General features: G+C 36.7%; 1 protein-coding gene across 15 annotated transcripts in view; it reads left to right on the top strand.

Annotated features, from left to right (window-relative positions):
• NFX1 (nuclear transcription factor, X-box binding 1) overlaps window positions 1-21,712 on the top strand; it is a 118,268-nt gene that overhangs the window by 61,581 nt on the left and 34,975 nt on the right. For all 15 annotated transcript variants that reach the window (XR_012041076.1, XR_012041077.1, XR_012041078.1 and 12 more), the window contains 9 exons: window positions 2,213-2,318; window positions 8,886-8,957; window positions 10,602-10,741; window positions 12,266-12,365; window positions 12,540-12,757; window positions 13,859-13,956; window positions 15,439-15,469; window positions 16,587-16,669; window positions 17,200-17,308. Coding sequence is in view for 9 of the 15 variants with exons in the window: in XM_072853438.1 (XP_072709539.1) it covers window positions 2,213-2,318; window positions 8,886-8,957; window positions 10,602-10,741; window positions 12,266-12,365; window positions 12,540-12,757; window positions 13,859-13,956; window positions 15,439-15,469; window positions 16,587-16,669; window positions 17,200-17,308 (957 nt within the window). In the remaining 6 variants the exon portion in view is untranslated. The remainder of the gene's footprint in view (window positions 1-2,212; window positions 2,319-8,885; window positions 8,958-10,601; window positions 10,742-12,265; window positions 12,366-12,539; window positions 12,758-13,858; window positions 13,957-15,438; window positions 15,470-16,586; window positions 16,670-17,199; window positions 17,309-21,712) is intronic.

Raw genomic sequence — 21,712 nt, 5'->3', positions numbered from 1 at the left:
TCTTTTTTTTAATTTGAATTCCGATATTGCTGGTTGTTTGCCTACATCCCTGAAATTTAATGTTGTTTAAAACTTTATTGACACTGGAAGGTGGCTGTGCAGAGAATCACACATGTTGCTTAAAACATTTAAAAAAGGAAATATTAAATCATAAGTTATAAGTATTTTCATATTACTGTGTAAAAATAGTGGGTTTTATAGAATAATGATAGAATTGGGCTGCTATCCTACAAACTATCCTTCTGCAGAAGGACTGAAATAACCTGCATGTCTTATGTCTTTCTGTGTGGCAAGATACACCAAAATAATACACAATTCAAGCATACAACTATCCAAACCTTTAAATCGATTTAGCAATTTTGTCATTTACGTTGATCAGGGACACATACAGGTTAAATAGGAAATAATATTCAGACATTTCAGACCTCTTATACATCTTTAATAAAAGAGGTAAATGAAGTGAGTACAACATTCACTAAGCCGTAAGTATATGACAAAAAGGGAGAAATGAATTGTGTAACTGAATTGCATATATGCAAATTAATTTTGTTTGGGATTTACACTTTAGAAATTTGTGTTGATTTCACATAGCTTTCCCTTCCTTAAGTCTAAGTCACTGGAAATTTTCACCTTGCTTTCTACAAAACAGAATATTCTGGAATTGAGACAGGAACTAGGAGTCAGTGAACTTGCCCTAAAGAAACTAGACTTATGCTGTAATAGGTGGCAATTTTATCTAAAGTTATCTTTATCTAAATATGTCAGTGAGTCAGTTTAGAACAGTGCAATGCATGTAAGACAGAGTTTTTGTATGACTGCATGAAATCTTATGAGTATAGGGATAATAATTCAGTTAGAATGAATGTTTTGATTCCAAACGAAAATTACACTTTTAAGACAGGTTGTCCACCTGTTAAATAGGAAAGAAATTCTGCCTAGGCTTGAACTGTTTCATAGTTTTGGGAGATCTACAGTAGGAACATCAAGTTGTCCACAGGGTTAATATTAGCAGAGTACCATGGTGGAACATAAGTTTTTAATCTTCTATAGATAATTTTACATTAACAATATGGCATTTGGACATCACCAGTTGCTTATGCAAAGCTATCTTCTATTTGATGCAAAATACTAACTATGTGTTGAGTGTGGTTAAGTGTGGGTTTCTTTCACCATTCCATGAGGAAATTCCAAGCTTATTTTTCTTCTGAATCTTCTAATTTTCAGGATTTTCTTGGATATTCAACTAGTTTGATTGAAACTCAGGTGAATAAACGCCATTTGTGGTGTTTATTCGTATTTTCCTAACTTTCTACTTGTAGAATATACAAAGGTGTACTAAAAGAGTTAAAATGATATAACTATGTCACCAAAACCACATTTTCTTGGTGTTTTTAATTGTTGCAACTCAAATTTGTAACATTGGCTCAGTTGCTTCATTGCTAATTTAATTCCCCTCTCGCAGAGAGCCAAATTAGCTTTACATGTGTTAACCATGGCAATTAACTTTAACCCTTATGATCATCTCATGCACTTAGAGCTATGAGATTTGCTAACAGTATGTCAAATTAATTAAAATATAGTTTCAGTGCTTATCTGAAATGCAGATGCTAACATACTGGATTTATCACTTCTTGTTCAAAACTTCCTGCTGCATTCATCGAAATGTCAACCTTTAATATTTAGATTTAATGTAGAGTCTGTTTCTTTTTAGAGAAGTGGTTTTTATAATTTGCCCAGTCATTTCATTCTGTCCCTATTCCCCATCACCTTACCAGCTAGGTCTTATTTTTGTATTTTCTGGGAATAGTGTCTTTTTTTTTTCTTCTTCTGCATTGAGGCAGCAAGGGAATTTAACCCTTTAATTTTCTTACCTACTATGCAGCCTGACCAACTAAATGGGGCTTTTAATTTTCTTGTATTTTATCAGTTTAATTTAATGTCAAATACCAGCTACCTGAGTGCCTGCTGAGAACATAGAAGGACAGAATCTTCTGGAGCTTGATATTCCAGTGGCACTTACTTTTAAAGAAGCTGAGTATATATCAGCACTGAAAGCTGGGAAAAACATAAAACATCTTGTGTCATTTTGTTTTTCAAAGACAACCACTGCCAATATTGAAAATACAGCTTTTTCTTTTTGGTGTGATATTTTTCCCAAATTCAGTGTTGTATTCAAGGCAATAAATATGTTTTTGTCTTTGTCATGGTTTAGGTAAGGTGCACAATCCTGAATGGAATAGAAATGAAATCCCACATAGCTGTGGGGAACTTTGTGGAAAGAAGAGACAGTGTTTGGACTGTCCACATCTTTGTAACATGTAAGTAAATATTTATCATATGAATATTGAAATGATCTAGACAAAATTTCTGAAGACTGTATCTGGATATTTTTTGACTGTAGGATATGCTTAGAGGTGTATTTGGTTTATAGCTCAACTGAAGCCTGGAAGAAATGGAGGCTATTTGTGTTTGTATGTCTAAAGTGAGTTCATATGAGAGAATGAACAGGAGGTCCACAACAATAGTTGTAGCAACATTTCCATCATATTTTAGGAACTGAACCAGTTGCCTGACTTTGTTTCAAGAACTTTCACTCAAGCAGAGAAATAATAGTGAATAGAAATAATTTTAAACGTGTATCCAGTGGTCCACCAGACTTTTTAGGTGCTGCTTTTCCTGTAATAGTGTTTGTATATCTTAATCTAAGAGCAGTGGTAGTTGGTTAAACTGAAGAATCGCTTACTTCTATCCTTTGTTTCTTTTTCTTTTCTTTGGCTTGTAAACTGTTGAGGATAAGAGGGCGTTACATGTATTTATCTATTTGTTGAGACTACCAGATGGTTGAACCAGAATCCCTCATGGAGATCTTAATCAGTATACGTAACTTGGATTGTTTTTGCTAACATTTATTAGTACAATTCAATGAAGAGAGGCAGAGAAGAGCAATCCTATTTTCAGTTTTGGATGTTTCCCTTTAGATATTTTTTTTTTTTAGCAGTGTGGTAGTATTATATTGATAAGATTAACAGCATTAGGTGAGCTTTTTCAATGTATAAATATGCTTGCTAGTCAGAAAAATAAATTATATGTTGTTCCTAGTGTATCTAGCTTCATTTTCCATGTATGGAAGTTGGTCCATAATGCCTGTTCATATTTCTGTTTTGAGAAATTTTTAATAGTCAGAAGCAATTGTTTCTGCTCTTGGTACACAATCAAACACTGCAGTCATTCCAACAAATAGATTGTCATCTTACACTTTTTCCAAGGCTTACTAAAACTCAGAACTTTACTAGAACTTTACTCCGAACTTTTTATTTAATGCGTTCTGTTTCAAACCTGTTTCAACATCTTGTTCAATGAAAGAATAGTTCTTTACTTTTTAATACTTCTTTCTCACACGTGAAAATATTATACTAGATTTGTTTTCAGATTGTCATTTCAGTGCTATAGCTGTTTTCTTAATTCATCACCATACTAGATCCTCTTTGCTGTGGTTGGTTTGCAGGGTAAAACTGAAACACAGATCAGCTTTCAGACTACTCTTGATGTAGCTGATATCCTGACTAAGCAGAACACTGATTCTCTTGGAGGCGAGCTGCTGGCCTCCATCTCAGGAGAGCATATGTCCACGGAGGACTTTTTTGCCCTGTCAGAAATAAGTAGACTCCTTAACTACTTTGAGAACTCTCCAACCGCAATTTGCTACCTGACAAACTTTCCAATAGTGCTTGGAAGAACCAGCTGTTCTTTTCCTCTTCTTTCTTATCCCAGTCTACAGTAGAGGCTCAATCTCTGGCATTTTCTTCTGGGAAGTGTTCTAACAGTGGTGGCAATATTGTACCTATTGCAAGCTATGAATTCGTAGTCCCTGGTAGTCTGATCTGCATCTGGAGCTGTGAAAATTGGGACCTTTTGAAGTCCCGATTTGCTACCAGTTTAAGTTGTAGCAAACTTAAAAGGGTTATCATTCAGCTCGTTCCACATGAGTAAAAACATGCTAAGATCATCTAGTCCTGGAGGTAAGGAAACAGCAAGGGTCCATTCATTGTCTTCCAGTTGAGCAGACCTCTATCTGCAGTCTGTGAGCCTCTGACAGAGCTAATCTGGATGAATCCTGTTATGAACCCTATTCATTGGTGGGACTTGAATCTGAGTCTTGGGGAACCTGCTTTTTGAGTCATGGGATTCTTGCTTAGTTTCTTACCTTTCTTTGTGGCTATTACATCAACAATCAGAGTATGGGAGATTTAGATGCTTATAGCTATCCCCTGCTCTTTATATTGGAATTATTTATGCAGTGCCTAGCAACATAATCTGAAATGCCGTATTTTCTGAGTTTTCAGAAAGCACACACCGTGTATCTACACTGCAGCTATCTGATGTGATGCTACCAGGATCAAACAAACATCATCCCTTTTCTCCTCATATGTGACATCAGAGGAACACTGTTCTCATTGCTTCACATTAGGATGCTTGTATTTACTCCCTCTGCCATGTAGATGAAATGTTCAGAGTACATGATGTGTTGTTAGCCATTGTAATAGTTGTTGGTGGTCTAAACTTCAGGCTCTCTCCTGCTGTCTGCCCTCTGTGTGCATTGTGTTATGCTGTATGCTAGGCTTGTGTGAATGATTTTCCCCTGCGGAATGAGCAGCTCTGAGAGCAATGTGGCTGGTGATGTAATCTTTTGGTGGTGCGAGTTGTACTATTCCAAGTGCTGTTGAGGTGGTTACATTATTCTTAATGTAATATGAGGTAGCAAGTTGAAGTGGGTCAAAGTGGGTTAAGTTACTTGAGAATCTGTTTTCCGTTTAAAACTGAGTAAGCATCAGACTCTTGTGGCTAAGGAGAAAGAATTGGATTAAAAGTCACGGGAAAAGATTTGGATGCTTTTACTTCAATACTTGTTAAAGTGATTAGTTCTATCAAGAAAACATGGAAAATACGGGGATTTATCCCCCCACTGTGTTCCCTGAGTAGGAAATGAGACCTTCAATTAAATCAGAAGGTGGCAAATTCAGAATGCATCAAATGCATTCTGCTAGACAGGGCATCTCCTTGCAAGAAATTGATGCAAATAATAAGATTCAAAAGAGAACAGATCCTGATATGGGTAGTAAGAATGTCTAGAGCTCTCAGCATCACATAGATGCTTTTGGAAAGGATATTAAAGCTCATACTCTGGTTAAGAGAGATTAGGATGACAGCCAGGTTCAGGCAAGAAGTGTGTTGTATGTGGGGGAGTCTAATTGGTCATAGTTTTCTACTTTGCAGTGTTAGACCATCATTTTTGAGGCCTTTCTCTCTAGGCACTGCCTAAAATGATGTAATGAGACATATGCATCCTACATATTTTCGGTTTGAATCAGAGCTATGTTTCCTTAGGTTTTGTGACCCTGGTGGTTATGGCTTTCAAATTATTTGGCATCTGTGTTACACTTGTAAGGAATGTCTGAAATTGGTGTTCAAATTTAAAAAATGAGCTTACAGAGATACAGCAATTCTTCAGCCTACTGTTGCCTGTAGCCAGCTTACACCTATGTGTTGATCGCCTTTATACCACCAGAACAAATGATTTTCTGCTGAAGTGGTATTTTGGTTATTCATTTATATTTGGGGGTTTGGGGGTTTGCCTTTTTTCTTTCTTTTTTTTTCTTTTTCTTTTTTCCTCCTTCTTTTTTCTTCCCTGTCTTTCCCCGACCTTGAGTATGGATTTTTTTTAATGGTTGGCCAATTCCCAACTGTATTTCCTCAATCTGAACTTTGTTTTTCTTTTTTAAATGTAGATGTCATTGTATTCATCTCCTTTCTGTGGTGTAGAGTTTAGTTGGATGCTTGTGTTAAGTGGCACTAGCTAGCCCATTTTGGTGAAAATGAGTGAGGCTAATTTACACTGTTTTAATAATAAATCTTTAATATTTGCTCAGATTTACTGAAATGGGTTAGTAACCATTTATATAAACCGCTCTCCTGCCAGAGCTGAGGAACAGGCAAGCAGCTGTTTGAAACGGGACTGCTTTGCAAGCCTTTTGCTAGTTTGAGCTGTGGCGTGCATAGCCCTTCAAAAAGTGACTTCTCTTCACGTTTTTATTTTAAATACACTGAAATTCATTTCGCTCTGTTAGGTTCTACATAAAAGAAACATCTAGCTTAATCTTCAGGAAGATGTTCCTGATGATAAACTTCATGACAAACCTAAACTTCTTTTAAGACTCTGAAGTTCTCCCTGCCAGCTGGAACTCTGCAAGTCCTTGAGAGCATTTGAAAAATGTCTTACAAAGGCAGTACATGAAATTTCCTCTCTACTGGTTTAAATTTGAGTGTCTGGTCTTCCTTCATAGATCTTTGGTGCTGTAATCTTTTCCACAGCAGTTACTGGAAGTCTCTTTGGGCTGTCTTACAGTATCTAGTATTTTCACTGTCAGGCAAATGGAAGTTTGATTTTTTTCCTATGTCTAGATGTATTTGTCATCACAACCTTTCTAGTATGCTAGTTCTCTAGAGCATCAGCAGTAAATGGTGAAATAAATCCTCCATGCTAATGATAGATAATGGAGTTTTGGTAAAAATGAGACTCTGCATTCACTGAACAGAAGTTAATACTGAAGTCTTCAGCCTGTCTTTTTGAGTTTAGTTTGTAACACTGTTAAATCATTTAACTTTTTGCTTAGTCCCTTAGAACAGACTAAAACTCTAAGATATTACCCATCTTTGTCATCTGAGGAGAATTTTCTGCACTTTCTGTGTGTATCTGTGTGCTAAATAAAATTTGAATTTCTATCTTAAGTGGTGTTGTATTGGTAAGTAAATCCTGGAACTGTAGACATACTGTAGCTTCTGCATAAACCAAATTGTACCAGAGACTTTTGCTAAATAAGTAGCGTGCAAGTGCGTGTATCAGGAGGGATGTATAAAGAATACTTATTTTTAAAGTCAGAAGTTTGGTTTCAAAGGGTTAGTTTTTGCATTACTAGAATTTTTCTGTTCATATTAACAAAATGACACAAGCTTACTGAAAACTGTCTCAGAAACATACGTTATCAAAACTTGGAGATGTCTGGAAATTAATTGTGTGATACTATTCTAACAGAAGGAATCTTGCTATAAGACTGCAGTCTACTATTATAGGTATTTATGACTTAAAAAATATCAGTGATCAGTATAAATTGCTGTTGTGTGGTATAGTATCATCAGAAAGTGTGCCAAGACTGGGCTCATGGAAGCAATGTTAACTTGCTTGAATATGACAGTGTTGAGGAAGATAATATACCAGGTAGAAAATTTAACATGACAAGATTTCTGAAGATGATGTGTCTCCTCCCTTTTCCAAGTTATGACCTAGATCATAGTATTTTGAGTTTGTATCTACTTCTAATCTGATTCTTCAGTTTATAAGCTGGCATCCAGCCTTTAGGATTCCACATGGGTCTGTGAGAATTGAAGTCAAGACAGTGAAATATGTAGTGTTGTCCTTTTACAAGAGTGTTTCTGTTGCAGAATGCATAAGTTAATTTTCATTGTCTGAAGTTCCACAATACAGTTTTAATTAATTTAATGTTTTTGCTTTCTTCCTGTTTCCCTCTGTATCGTGTTTTCCCTGCTCCATCTACTTTGGCTCTTTTCTCCCTTTCCTCGTGCCTGCTCTGGTGCTTATTTAACTCTTCATTATGCCATAAAACTGACCTATCAAAGAGGGAGGTTTGTGGTTTCTTCAGTGGTTTGGTTTTTGGTTTTGTTTTTGGTGGTGTTTTTTTGTGTTGAATTGGTTTATCATGTAATGGCTTGGCTTTACTGTTAGAGCTGGCATGAGTTGGGTGGTAGATTAGGCCTTGTTGTCAACTGGGAGGAGTGGTAGAGGAAGAAAGGAGCCAGACCACTGTTGACAAACTGCTGACATGACTCAACTATATTGCATATGACTATAGTAACTGGTGTACTAATTAGTACTTGTGTAGCGACTGTACTTTGGAAATTTAGTACTAGCATGTAATTGGGTAGTCTGTGTTTTTGGGTTTTTTTGCTGTTTTTTTGTTTTTGTTTTTCTTTTTCTTTTGGCTGGGACATCTGGACTGGTTAGTCCTGGCCAATAGTAATTGCTCTACATGAGAGCTGCTGTATCTGCAAAGGAAGGGAACTGGGAGCTGGCTAAGGAAGAGTGCAGACAAGTTAGTTAAGTATAATTTCACAAACTTGGGCTTCTCTGTGCCCAACAGAGGTCTTATATGCAGATAGGGACCATCTAGTGGTTCTTGAAGTAGGAAGTGAGATCTGATAATCAAGTAAAGGACTGGCATTGATGACACTCACAGGAAATTGCACTTGATGGTAAGAAAGAAAACTGAGGCAGACTTGCTGCATTTCCCACATGTTACCTTACAGGAGGAGAAGCAACAGCTCTTACTGGTGGCATTAGAAATGCTGAGTTCAAAGATAAAGCCACCAACTCTGAAGAAGAAATCCATAGAGGAATTTTTGTCTCTAATCTATTTAAGATCACTGAAGAAAGAAATGTATTAATGGTTTGGACATGTCATATAGGTTTTGAGTGTTATCAGTGATGAACGCAGTTGAGTTGATGCATGTCGGCTGGTGAAATGCAAAATATGAAATGTGCTAGTAGCACTGTTACTGTTGATTTGACAGCAGCAGGAATACTGAAGTTTTCCTTCAACATCAGTGACGTTTGAGACTGCAACTGTAATAATCTAAATTTTTTTTTTTCTTGTGTTAATAATGCTTTCATACCCTGCAGGAGTGTAGGTGGCTTGTATAATGTTTGGATAATGCACTGCAGACTGGGTCATGGTAGATTGTGTTTCTCTGGGAGTGTAGTAAAGCTAAGGTTAATGTTACAGTTTTGTTTGCTTTTTTGACTTATTTTTAAGCCTGTGCCATCCAGGACCTTGCCCTTCATGCCCAGCCTTTGTGACAAAAACATGTGAATGTGGACAAACAAGGTGAGAATGCTTTGATTACACAAAGAAAAATTTATATAAGAATAGTTTATTAAAAGTTTATATAATAAAATTTTTCTTGCAGTTTATTAAAAGTTTACAGAACAAAGTTTATTCGGAGCTGTAACTTCTATTTGTGCACTAAAATAATTTGGAGAATTTTATATTTTTAAAAAATGCAATTACTTTTAACCTTTTAAGAAAAAATAAATTAAAAAGCAGTTGTCTGTGTTCAAATCAATTTATGGTACATGTAGCTGAATTGTCCAAGCAGTCTGTGAGTTGATTTGATTTTGAAATCCTATTCTAGTATTTATTTTCTTTTTTAGAAGACACAGAGAAAGAAGTAGAAAAAGGTTCCCACCTTTTCTATCTGAATGGAATGTAATGCTGAGTTACTCCATTCCAGAAATAATAATTTCGAAAATAACGTGTACATTTCTGGGAAGCTGTACCACTAGCAAGAGAGAAGTCTGTAGTATATTCCAGACTTGAAGGCTATCTTTTCCTTGCATATTTGATGCATATAGTGTCATTGCCAACAGCAACACTGTGCTGCCCATGCTATCTGTGATCTCTTATATTCAGTTCTTGAGTGTTGAGTCCCTGTTCTAGCTACCTAGAACTAATTCTGTGTAATAAAATGTTTGCTTGTTTCCAGAAGTAAAACAAGCAAAAACCAATTTCAGTGTTAGCATTCTTGCTCTATAAACAAGGTTTTCAGTCTTTTACAATTATTTCTCAAAGTTTGAAAGTAATATTAAGTCATCTTAATTTTTCAAAAGAAGGTACAGCTATTTCTGTGGCAGTATTTGTAGCTGAAAGCACTTTGTCTTCAGTAGAAAAATGGATTGGGTGTAGATTACTGAATTTTGTTTTACATAGTAAGATAACCTTTTTTTTAATTCTAGCTATTCCTTGCATTTAAAAGGCTAATAGATACAGCCAGCTTTGATTTTATTATTTTTTCCCAAGTGCCAACTACTTTCACGAGATTGCTGATTTTTGTAATACTGCATTTAATACTTAAAACTTGCTTCTAAATAACATTTTTTCATATGTACTGTATTAGCATCCAAGATGTATGGTATGGGACCTCTGACTTTAAGATGTTTTAAAGTTACTATTTCAAATGTACGTTTTACAGCCATTGTATGAGGCCAGCCAGAATGGAAAAAGAAGAGAATTTATTGTTTTGTCCCATTTTTTAAAAACAATTTAATTTAAAAACTCAGCTCTTTTTGTAGACTACTGACTCACTATTAAGGCCCACATCCCTATCTTCGTTGTGCTCAGTGGACTTAGGATTGTTTAAGTCTTCGGAAAGATGCCTGTAATAGAAGTATCTGCTCTTCTGGCACGATGCATAACTATACACTAGGTTCAAGTTATAGTGTTACCTTTTTTTTCCATTTTGTTGAGAGAAAATTCCGTAGACTCACTACTATGATAAGTGCCCTACTTTAGGGGGGTGGGAGAAGGGAAACAGGGGGAAAAATAGGGGGTTATTTCCTAAGAACTCTTCCATTAATAAGTTATGCTCCCTTTCAAAGGCTTTGGCATATTACTGAAAAAGTATTTTCCTTTTTAATAAATACTCTATAGATATTAAGGTAGCTGACAGATTATGGTGTCATTTCTCTACAGTCATTCAGTCCGCTGTGGCCAATCAACAAAAATTCATTGTTCGAATGTATGTGGAAATACTTTAAACTGTGGTAAGCACAGCTGTACTCAAGTATGCCATGCAGGAAAATGTTCACCTTGCCAGTTAACAGCACAACAAGGTAAGTATTGGAATGCCTTATGTATATCCACTCTACAGTATGAAAACAAGAGGGTGAAAAAAACCCAGTACCAAGAGGCAAGTGCTTTATTTTTACGTAACAAAACCAAAATCTATTGCTAGAATATTTAAAGTGGGAAATGCATCAGCATCACTATATATTTAAAAACAAATATAAACATGACTAGAAAGAATCCTGCCAAGATGATTAGGCTGTTGGAGCATGTGCCCTGTTAGGACAGGCTGGTGGTACTGGGCTTTGTTAGCTTGAAAAGGCTGAGTAGTGGCTTTTCAGTAGCTAATAGGAGGTAATCAAGAAGCCAGAGACAGGTTGTGCATGGGTGAAGGATGAGAGATAATGAGCCTAAGTTGAAATGTTATAAGTAGCTATAAGGAAAAGCTCTTTTCTTGGAAATTTGGAAGTTTTCAAAACCCAACTGAATAAAACATTGAGTAACACGGTCTGATCTCGTTGCTGACTCGGCTTTAAGTAAGGGCTTGGGCTAGCTGATCCCCTGAGGGCCCTTCTGACCTGAATTGTCCTGTGCCCACAGGAGGGCCATGAAAATGATCCGAGGGCTGGAGCACCTCTCCTACGAGGACAGGCTGAGAGAGTTGGGGTTGTTCAGCCTGCAGAAGAGAAGGCTGTAGGGAGACCTTATAGCAGCCTTCCAGTACTTAAAGAGGGGCTTATAGGAAAGACGGGGACAGACTTTTTAGGAAGGCCTGTTGTGACAGGACAAGGAGCAATGGTTTTAAACTAAGGGAGGGCAGATTTAGACTGGATTTAAGAAAGAAATTTTTTACACTGAGGGTGGTGAGACACTGGAACAGGTTGCCCAGAGAGGTAGTGGAGGCCCCATCCCTGGAAACATTCAAGGTCAGGTTGGATGGGGCTCTGAGCAACCTGATCTAGTTGAAGATGTCCCTGCTCTTGCAGGGGGGTTGGACTAGATGACCTGTAAAGGTCCCTTCCAATCCAAAGTATTCTATGATCCTACTTAATCTTTTACTATAATTCTGAGACTTGATTAAACAGTACATGAAAGAATAATAGAAAGGGGTATAGGAAAGCACATTTCAACAAGCTACTTACGGTTTCTGTTAAAATTTTCTAAACTTTGTCTTGAATGGAAATTAAATTGTCCAAGTATGTGTGCCAGTATACAAATACATTTCTGTTGAACAGTTTATATAGAAAATTGCAAGTTAATTTTCTCAACTTTTAAGGTAATTATTAACTTACGTACACTGCTTTAATAAGTAAGCTTTTTGTGCAGATAGTAATTCCCCTTTAGTTGTTATCTCCTTATCAAAACAAATAAAACAGGAATTCCAGCTTCTGTAGGACCCGGAAACCTCTATTGCTGAAATAAATCTAAAGAACAACAACTTCATTATCTTTCTAAAAACAGACTGTAACAATTTTTCACATTTTACCTTTTTATATTTGCTGTACTGCTGGAGCTGTTTTGTCACTGATATTCTCTTGTGTTGTTTTCTGTGGAATATTGCTTTCTTCCAGTGTGTTACTGTGGAAGCAACTTTAAAGAAGTACTGTGTGGGACAAAGGAAGAATTCTCTGATGGTTTTGGGAATTTCTCATGTCAGAATATATGTGGCAAGTAAGGTCACTATAGTTTAGGCTTTTGAAAAGAAAAACGTCATTTTAATCACATTCAGTGATCATGATACTATGATACTCTTAGATAATTACCTCTTTTTTTGTTGTGTTTTTTTTTGTTTGGTGTTTTTGTTTTGTTTGTTTGTTTTGTTTCTTTGGTTTTGTTTTTTTCCAGAAAATTAAATTGTGGGAGGCACAACTGTACGCAAGTATGCCATCCTCAGCCTTGCCAGCTCTGTCCACGACTTCCACAAGTAGTGTATCGCTGTCCCTGTGGTCAGACTCCTCTCAGCAAGTTACTGGAACTAGGATGTGTTGAGCGTAAAATATGCACAGACCCTATCCCGTCATGTGGAAAAACGTGTGGCAAACCTCTTTCTTGTGGTAGCTATGGTAATTAGAACTTTCTGTATTAGAGTATTCAAATTATCTCATCGCTTTTAAAAAAAAAAAGTGGTCCTTAACTCTTTCATTCCAAGAAATAGGTATTTGATTAGCCATTTTTGGTTTTAACCAAACTGAGTGTAAAAGCCACTGCAGAGCCTGCAGTCTGGCTGTTTGTTCATAACGATACCTTAAAATCGGGAAATATATTTGTCTAGAAAGCACTAACACTAGCTAGCCTTTTAAATGTTGTTTACATGCACCTTTCCTATATTGGTAGAGGAATAGAGCTGTAGGAATTTTCAGAGTAGTATGTACTGATGTCTTTTAAAAGCCCACCTAGATCTTTAGCTTTCACGTAGAGACTGGTAGAGATAAATTGCTTTGTTCAGATGCCTCCAGTAAATACTCATTTTCCTGCTGCTGTAAAAGGGTCATGAAGTGAAAAGTAGCTTTGGAAAGTTGGAGAAAGTTATGTGCAGAAGCAATTTGATGCTTCAATGAGTGCATTAGGTAACTCGGGTGTATTTAACTGTGAGATCGTGTGAAGTTCCAGTTTTACAGACTACATATTTAATCGTGATTAGTTAGACTTTAGAGAGGAGAGTGACCAATGCTGTCAAGATGAGGGCTTCTTATTAATGACTGATCCATTCTATCAGTCCAAGGACAACAAGTAGAAAGAGAATGAGTAATTTAGCTTTTAGTTGAATTTCAGTTAACCTAGTAGGTGAAATATGAAGGTATGCATAGTAAGTCGTTCTTTTTGGCTGAAAAGGAGGAAAAAATTACTTAAAATCCCTGGAACTTGGGTAAGAAAGTATCACACTTTTTTTTTTTCATATGTTAATGTAAAAAATACTTACAGCATATGCATTTTCAGTGTTAATTGTAGACCTGCAACTCTAGTCTATAGATTCAGGATTAGAAAGTTGAAAATAATGGCAAAATTTTATGTGCATTTAACTCAAAATAGTTAATTTGTTTGGAAACCCAGCTGCACATAGGCTTAGTATCTTCAACCAGTCATGCTCCTAATAAATATGAAGTTCCAGGTCATGGGTTTTATTTTTTTATTAATTGTTAATCTTTGTATTTTTATTTTGCTAGAGTTCGTTCATACATGTGAAAGCCTTTGCCATGAAGGAGATTGTAGACCATGTTCTCACACATCAAATATTTATTGTAGGTGTGGTTTCAAAAAAAAGGTGAGTGTATAAAGCTTGACCATGGAAACAGGTAATCCTTGTTTTTTAAAGCTGTGGAGAAAAAGGAGCTGAAGTAGTTGAGGAGAAGAAAGCTAAGAAGTATAAGAGGTGCTGTGCTCCTTGGTTGCAAGAACCTCCATTGTATACTAACTGATAGATGCTAGCAAGATGATACTGTGAAGCACTAACATAGGCTACGTACTATGAAGGCAATTTTTTTTGAAGTATTTTTGTAGAGTTTACACAGAATTCTGTTTAAGTTGGCTGCAAAATCATATATTATCCTGCAGTATTTATATAGCACAAAGAATGGTAGTTTTGCCAAGAGTAATGAAAATTGAGAGAAGAAAGGTAGCTTAACATAAAAAGCTAACTAAAACTTTATAGTAATAGCTTGTATATTTATTGTAGAATTTTTTTGAAGAGAATATGAAGTTTTTATTGGTCCCCATTCTTCATACATTTATATAGTGACTCAGCAGATTCTCAGGAATTGTTATATAATAATTAGTGTATTTTTAAACTATGCTACTTTCTGTGATCATAGCTTTGAAATCTTTGGCTACTGTCACAGGAGCCTTGATGACTTTTCTCACCTGTTATATAACATCTATAAGTAGAGATGGCTTCTGAAAATATAAGTCTATACGTACATAGAAATGACTGAGACTTTGCTTAAGGTTGGAACAGTTTTCTCTTGGACGTTTGCTGAAGGTAGTTATGGGGTAGAAGGCTTCAGATTATCTTTCATTTTGAGGCTTGAAACAAAGTAGTGAGCTTTGGGTTTTAGTCTCAGACACCAGCAAGCTGCTTCTTGAATAAGTATGAGTGAACTACAGTGATAATTTAAATCAGTCATGAAGAATGTGATGCTCAGAAATGACAACTCAGAATGTAAAGTTGTGATGACTGAAGGTTTAAATGTAGTCAATCAACAATGCTCTTTTCATCCATCGCCTTTTGTTTTAATGTTGAGGTCTTTAATCTAGCTAAAACTTCTTTAATAATGAGATTTTACTTCATTTTCTCTTCGCTTTTTTTTTTTGTTTTGTGGTGGGTTTTTTTGTTTGTTTTAATCAAGTCAGACTTGCATTTTTGGGACAGGTGGTCAAAGCACAAATTTATGCACTCTGTCAATATTCTCTGAGAGCGCTCTTTTGGTTTCCTCCATGCAAGTTTCTGGTTTCTTAGGGTAAACCTGTTTCTCTGACTTTACAGCATCATCTGCTGAATTAAGTGGGGAATACAAAACTACAATTTTTTTTTAATTGGTATTTGAACCTCTAAGGAAAAAGTATTGTGTTAAAAGAATTAGAGGACTTTTTTTCCAGCTTTTGTTTCACTTCTGTATACAGAAGTGTTATACACTTGAAAACTGAGAATGCTGCTTCTTTCTGTATCATGTGACTAGGTGTTTTCTAGATAAGTAAGTTTCAGTTGTTTTATCTGTTTTAACCTAATGGCTCCGTGTTTGTTTCCTAGGAAGTCCCATGTGCTCTCCTCAGAAATAAAGGTATAATGTTATATTACATATATAATGTGAAATTGTTTTAAAAATTATATACAGCTCATATTAATTTTGGGTTTGACTGACGAAGTTGGCAAATATCTGATCAGTACTACTTCTTTTATCCATACTTCTATGCCAAGTTGGTCATTTCTTGAGATGCTGCTACCTTTGGGAAGAGGTTTAAAATAAACCTTTCATTTCTATCCATCTTTTACATAAGGAAAGACTTCTTCAGCATTTGATCTCAAAGATTCCAGACAAGCTGTCTATTTCAATTAGAACAGTTTCTTATGCCATATTCAGTAGGTTGCCCCCCTGGCATTCCTGTGTGTCTTTGGGTCAACTTGCACAGCTCAGGTGCTTTTGCTCTGCTCTTGTCTAAGTTCCTGGGGAAATACAAGCTTTGATTCTGCTTCACAGTTGTATGCTGCTGGTCTTTGCATGTGAGCCTGGCAGAGTTCCCATTTGATACTTCTTGGTATTCTGGATGTGGTATCTCAAAATTCACCTCAGTGAAATGTTTACTTGATGGACCCCTGTCATACTGAGGCACTTATTTACAAGATACATAAGGTAGTAATATGCATATTTCCTAATTTGAGCTTTTGTCTGTGAAGACTTTGCTCTTCAGAATCCAAAAGTGATTGCTTTTGGTACCTGTGGATGGTGACAAGGATGTTCTTTGTTAGCACTAGTTTCATGAGCATGTCAGCAGGAGTTGCATTTTAGCTGACTTTTACTGCCTTACCAATTTGAGCAGTCTTAAATTGGATGTTTGTGGTACTCCATTGTATCAGCATATCCTGTTTTCTGTGTTCTATTGTGCAGAGTTTTACGGTGTAAAGGCTAACATGAAATAAACTAGTTTCATGTGTTCTGTCCTCCAAAATCCTTTTGAACAAGGGTTTGTTTGAAGGAAGCCAAGTGTTCACATGGGGAATTAATGTGGAAAACCAACTAATTTAAAAGTTTGCTTGCTGACTTACTCTGTATTAGTGTCTTCTAGACCATGCTCTGCAACAGCCTTACCATAATATTGTGATTGCAGCTTTTGTTCTCAGTGTAAGCAGAGATATAAAAGTTATGACTGGTTTGGGGGGGGTGGGTTTGTTTTTAATAGCTGCTATTACATTCATGTGTGACAAGCGATGCAACAAGAAAAGATCATGTGGACGACACAAGTGTAATGAAGTTTGCTGTGTGGTAAGTTTACGTGTGGTTTTATAAAATTGTTCACTGTGATGTGTGTTTGGTTTTGGTTGTGATGTTAAAAAGCTTTTTTGCTTTTGTATGTTTCCATTTTTGTGGATCTTCAGTCTCTATTTGCAGTATTGGTCATGCTCAAAAAGTTTGTGTGTGTGTATTTATTTTGCAACATTTGTTTTATGGGTATCATTATAAATGTAAAACTGCATTCCAGCCTAAATGCAATTAAATCATTGTAAAGGTGCTTTTTGGCAATGCGGTGATTCCAGGGAGAATGGGGAGGGGAAGGATATTACTTAATACAAGAAGCATAAGCTATGATGTAGCTATGTCTGCAACAGAGTTCTTAACAGAATCCGCTTTAAAAATTGTGTATCCATACAGTGATGGAAAAACTGTATAGATCAGGCCTAAGCTATTGTTTGCACAATACAGTTTTGTTAATTAGTAGATTATGACCTCACTGAGAAAAAGAAACCAATGGGGTTTATAGTTTAATTCTGCTTTTCTTTTTTGCCTTTCCCTAGGACACAGAACATAAGTGTTCTTTGGTTTGTGGTCGTAAACTCAACTGTGGGCTTCATAGATGTGAAGAGCCCTGTCATCGGGGCAGTTGTCAACCATGTTGGCAAACAAGTGAGTTATGTGCAAGGGTACATTATTTCTTACATATTACAGAAATTTATTCACTTAACTGGTCAGAGCTGGACAGAGAATGTGATCCAAATTGACCAGAACCTGAAGAATATGCAGTTGATTTTGATTGTATGTTTTTTTCATGAAAGAGAAAGTTATTTCATTTTAGATGAGTTTACTAAGTGTTGGATTTTAAGTTAAAATTGAATTACAATGAAATATATTCAGTTATGCATGTTGATCCAGCAGTCACTTAAAAAATTTGAGGAATCATGGAAGGAAAAAAAAAAAAAGCCGTTTAGAAAGATAATTTCTAAGTTAAGGGAACTCTTGTTTAACAATATAATAACTGTTAAAGATATTGAAGTATGTAGCAGAATTTGCTTAGCTGCTTAAATTCAGACTTTCCCAACTTGGTACACTAGTGATTTTTCTCTGGACAGGACCATCTGAAGAAATAAGAGATGTCAGTTGTGTCTTAGGCTTTCTGGTCACGTTCTGGATGGTAAAAATTAGTACTGAATTGCTAGAAATAGATTGACAGCCAGCAGGCATTATTTTCTTAGGATTGGTGAACTATTTAAATAGTTAAGCTGGTGCAATAGCTTTAGACAGGTATGTACTCTATTAAAAGCTGTGCCACTTGAATATACTAGTTTTCTACAACAGCTTTTTACCACTTGATGTAGGGGACCGTATGTTGATTATTTTGCACCATTATAATAGGTAGATAATACTAAATTTTTTTGTTTTGGCCTGAAGCAGACAGAAGAATGCTTCTGTGTTTCCTTCTAGCAGAACCTTTAGTTGATCTGGAACAGCCTCATATGTGATAGCAGTATAATTTTTTTTTTTCTTAGTCTCATAGTTTAATATAGGTTTCCCCTTGCTTTATATAGATGTAGCTTATCACAGAAACTATAAGCTATTTATTAAATGCAATTTCTGAAAGTTGGGCAGAAAAAGCCCTTAATGGATTCTTCAGCTTGTATCCATCCTTCTGCTCAGTGTTCACTGAAGAAGTCTGAAAGTTTTATTTAAATCCATTGTCGTTAAGTCTTAACAGCTGCAAATTCTAGGTTTATTTTTGCATATGCTGTAATCTACAATAAAACTGTGAGAGGAGAGTGTTTCTAGAACGGAATATAAATACTCACCTGTAGTTCCTGGACCAAGGAAGATTTGTGGCTTTGAAGCCTGGAGGGTTATAGGTTGTTCTGAGACCTGTAGTAAGGAATAACAAACCCCCTACTCTTTCCCATGCTTGCTTTCCACAGAAAATCCATGGATGTTCTAAAACTTCTCAGCTTTTTCTATTCTTCTTTCTACTTCTTCCTTCTAACCCTTAACATTTTGTTCTCCCCATCATTCTTATTTGCTGGAATTTATTGTAATTGAGTCTCCTTAGACAAAAATTATGATCCTTTCTACTAACTGCTGCACTCTAAGATACATGGGCAAATGACTAGGACCTGGCCTGAGACTTAACTGGCTGCACAGACCATAAAAAAACAACCAGACATGAGACATTTCTGAACATAGCAAAAAACACAGTGAAAAGCTGACAAAAGTTTCAGATAGTGCCATGAGGAATGAGTGGTTTTCACAGATGTTAAGGGTGAGAGATGACTGGGCTTCACAGGTGGGAGGAGGAGGAATTGGAGGAGGGAGGTATTGGGAACCTTTTTGGGAGTGGAATATTGCAAGGCCAACAGAACTTAGGTAGTTGTGTTGTCTCACAAACGGAGTTCGTTACCCAGTGTGCACCATCCAATATTGCACACAGAACCGAGATATCAGTTTATTCCAAGTTTTGCGCAAGACCGGGTGCTAGGTGATAACTCCACAAAGCTAGCACACCGATTGTTTGAACAGGTATAATTTTTATACAGTTTAGTTATACATATGCATAAGTGACTACATAAAACAGTTTCTTATTGGTCTGCTCTTCCGTACCTTACTCTTAAAGCCACAGTACTACTTTAATGGTCTATGCATGCTCAGATGTGAGGGGTCTCTACTTGGGCCAGAGTCTCTGGCTCAAGGGGTGTGATTTTTAGTATTATAATGAGGACAGTTCGCGCAAGGGTGCTTCTTATCACACTTCTACTAATGAAGTCAGATTATTGTAACAATGTTTCACTCAGCTCACATATTTCTTTGGGATGTGTTTCACACCCAAGGACAGTAATTCTTGATTAGAGGTTCCACATTGCAGTATGAATCCCCCTTATCAGCTTTATGTATGCCTCAGCCTTCCATCAGCTCTAGTGTACTTCTCACATCTGAATCTTCCCACACAGCTGTGTAATACTGAATTTTAATTGACTATGTTTAATTGGCTACAGTTGTGTGTAGCCAATGACCTAAATAATGATACCAGAAATAGCAGATTTGGGTACAGCTGTAGGTAAACTGGGACCAATGGGGAGAAATTTATTTTGGTATATTATCTGGGAGGAATCAAGGTGGATGCATGAGAAGATGGAGAGAAGGGGAGATAAAAGGCACCATTTGCATAAATTAAGCTGCTGGTCAGTGCACTTCTCTGACAGAGCCCTGTGCACCTGATGACAAGTGTCTATCCTGTCCTAGTTAAGAATAAGATTTAATATCTTTCAGTGTAATCTCATTCTCTATTCTGTGTGTGAGAGGTCTAAGTGCCAGCAACTGGAGACTTGGCTGCAGATCGTGGGAGCACGTAGTCTCTATGCTAGCAACTGGAGAGACCAGATAGGCTTATTTTATTGTATGCCAGCAGCTGGAAAATGGGATCACAAGTTACAGGGGCCCCTTGGTCTGGGTGCCAGCACCTGGAGAGACCAGGGGGTGTGTGCAATTCCCTTGTTAATTTCAGTCCTGTGTGTGCCTGTGTATGTCTGGATAATTTGCTAATGAACTTGCTTCAAAGCTGGACTGACTGGCTAGTAGGAGGAGATGTGCCTCTGGAAATACCCAAGGTTTCAGCTAGTGACTGTGTAAGGAGCCTGTCCAGGTATGTTAATATTTGAGATCCATGAATATGATGTGCATATGAATCTAGAGTGTGTGTGTGTGTGTGTGTGTCTTCACTAGTGACCTTCAATCCTGATGAGCTGGAGAGGAGGACGAGGGCTTGGCTATTGGTATTCCTGTTTCTGTGAATCTTGTTGTTCAGTTGGCTTCTGTGTTAGTCTGTGTGTCCGGTCATGTTATTGTCATGTATGTATTATGTGTCTTGTTTCTCTGGAATATGTGTTCAGTCTTCCTACTGGCAGGACCTGCATATTGATCCAGCAGCCATCATATCCATGGAAATGGGACAGTAGGAACCTTTGGGGTTTTAGAGTTCAACAGATTTTGCTTTGGTAGACTAGGAAGGAGGAATCCTGTGATTCCCAGAGTCAGAGAACTTGCTGGATTCAGCAGTTCCCTTAACACAGTTGTCTTCACTTCAGGTTGGAATTGTTGTTTTGTATTTTTATTGTCTCGTTATTATCTTACCTCCTCCATCATTCTCTCTTGTTCTCCCTGATCCACTATCTCTTTATTCATTTCTAGACAATCATATTCTCTTTTTGTTCTCAGAGCTCCTTCTATATGACTTCTGATGTGAATATTTTCTTAGTGTCCTGTTTTTCTAAGGATTTATCTGTTTGAACTGTAGTTTGCATTCGAGTCAGTCTCCCTCCCAGTTTCTTTATAGTCTGAAAAACAGCAGTGAACTGTATTAATTTTTGTGCAGTGTTAATTTTTAGTTGGAAAGGTGTATGTAAGTATTTCTATTCCTTTGTTTATTTTATCACTGAGATTTGGAATCTTGTGATAAGAGTTTAAAATCTGTTTCCCAAATACGGAAGGAAGGGGGAAAAAAAAAAAAAAGGAAATGTATACTGCCTGAACTGCCTGAGACAGAGAACATCCGAAGTTGGCTTTGAAGTATTTGGACAGGTTCATAAGCTGCTTATGAGGATCCATGTAATACTAAATGACATAAAGAAGTATGCAGAAGAAATTATAGGAAGAAGTCTACAAACTGGTGGCCTTTTGGTAATTTTCTCTGGAGTTTTCCCAGTACCATGTGCAGGGCTTGGCAAAAGGACAAAAACTAACCACTGGTCTGAAAAAGTGATGGCAGGGGGAAGTTTGGAGCACAAGATTTGGATGATGTGCTTTCTGGAAGGGAATTCAAGAAATATCTCCCCATTTTTAAAGTCAAGGATAGAATAGCAACAGCTTTCAACTTGACATGAGTATTTCTCTTGCTCCAGTTCAAAATGTTGCTGTCAAAGAACCACTCTCTAAAAGCAAGCATAATTCCTAATGAAGTGATCATAGTCCAGTTTTGTTGTAGGAGCCACAAAAGCTAATAAATTCACTACAATGGTGCTTAATATAAAAAAATGAAGCTGGAGTAAAACATTT

This window comes from Ciconia boyciana, chromosome 2 (assembly GCF_034638445.1).
Source record: "Ciconia boyciana chromosome 2, ASM3463844v1, whole genome shotgun sequence".
NCBI classification, from domain to species: domain Eukaryota; kingdom Metazoa; phylum Chordata; class Aves; order Ciconiiformes; family Ciconiidae; genus Ciconia; species Ciconia boyciana.
Note: the sequence above shows the minus strand (reverse complement) of the source record. Positions and strands in the feature narration are given on the sequence as shown.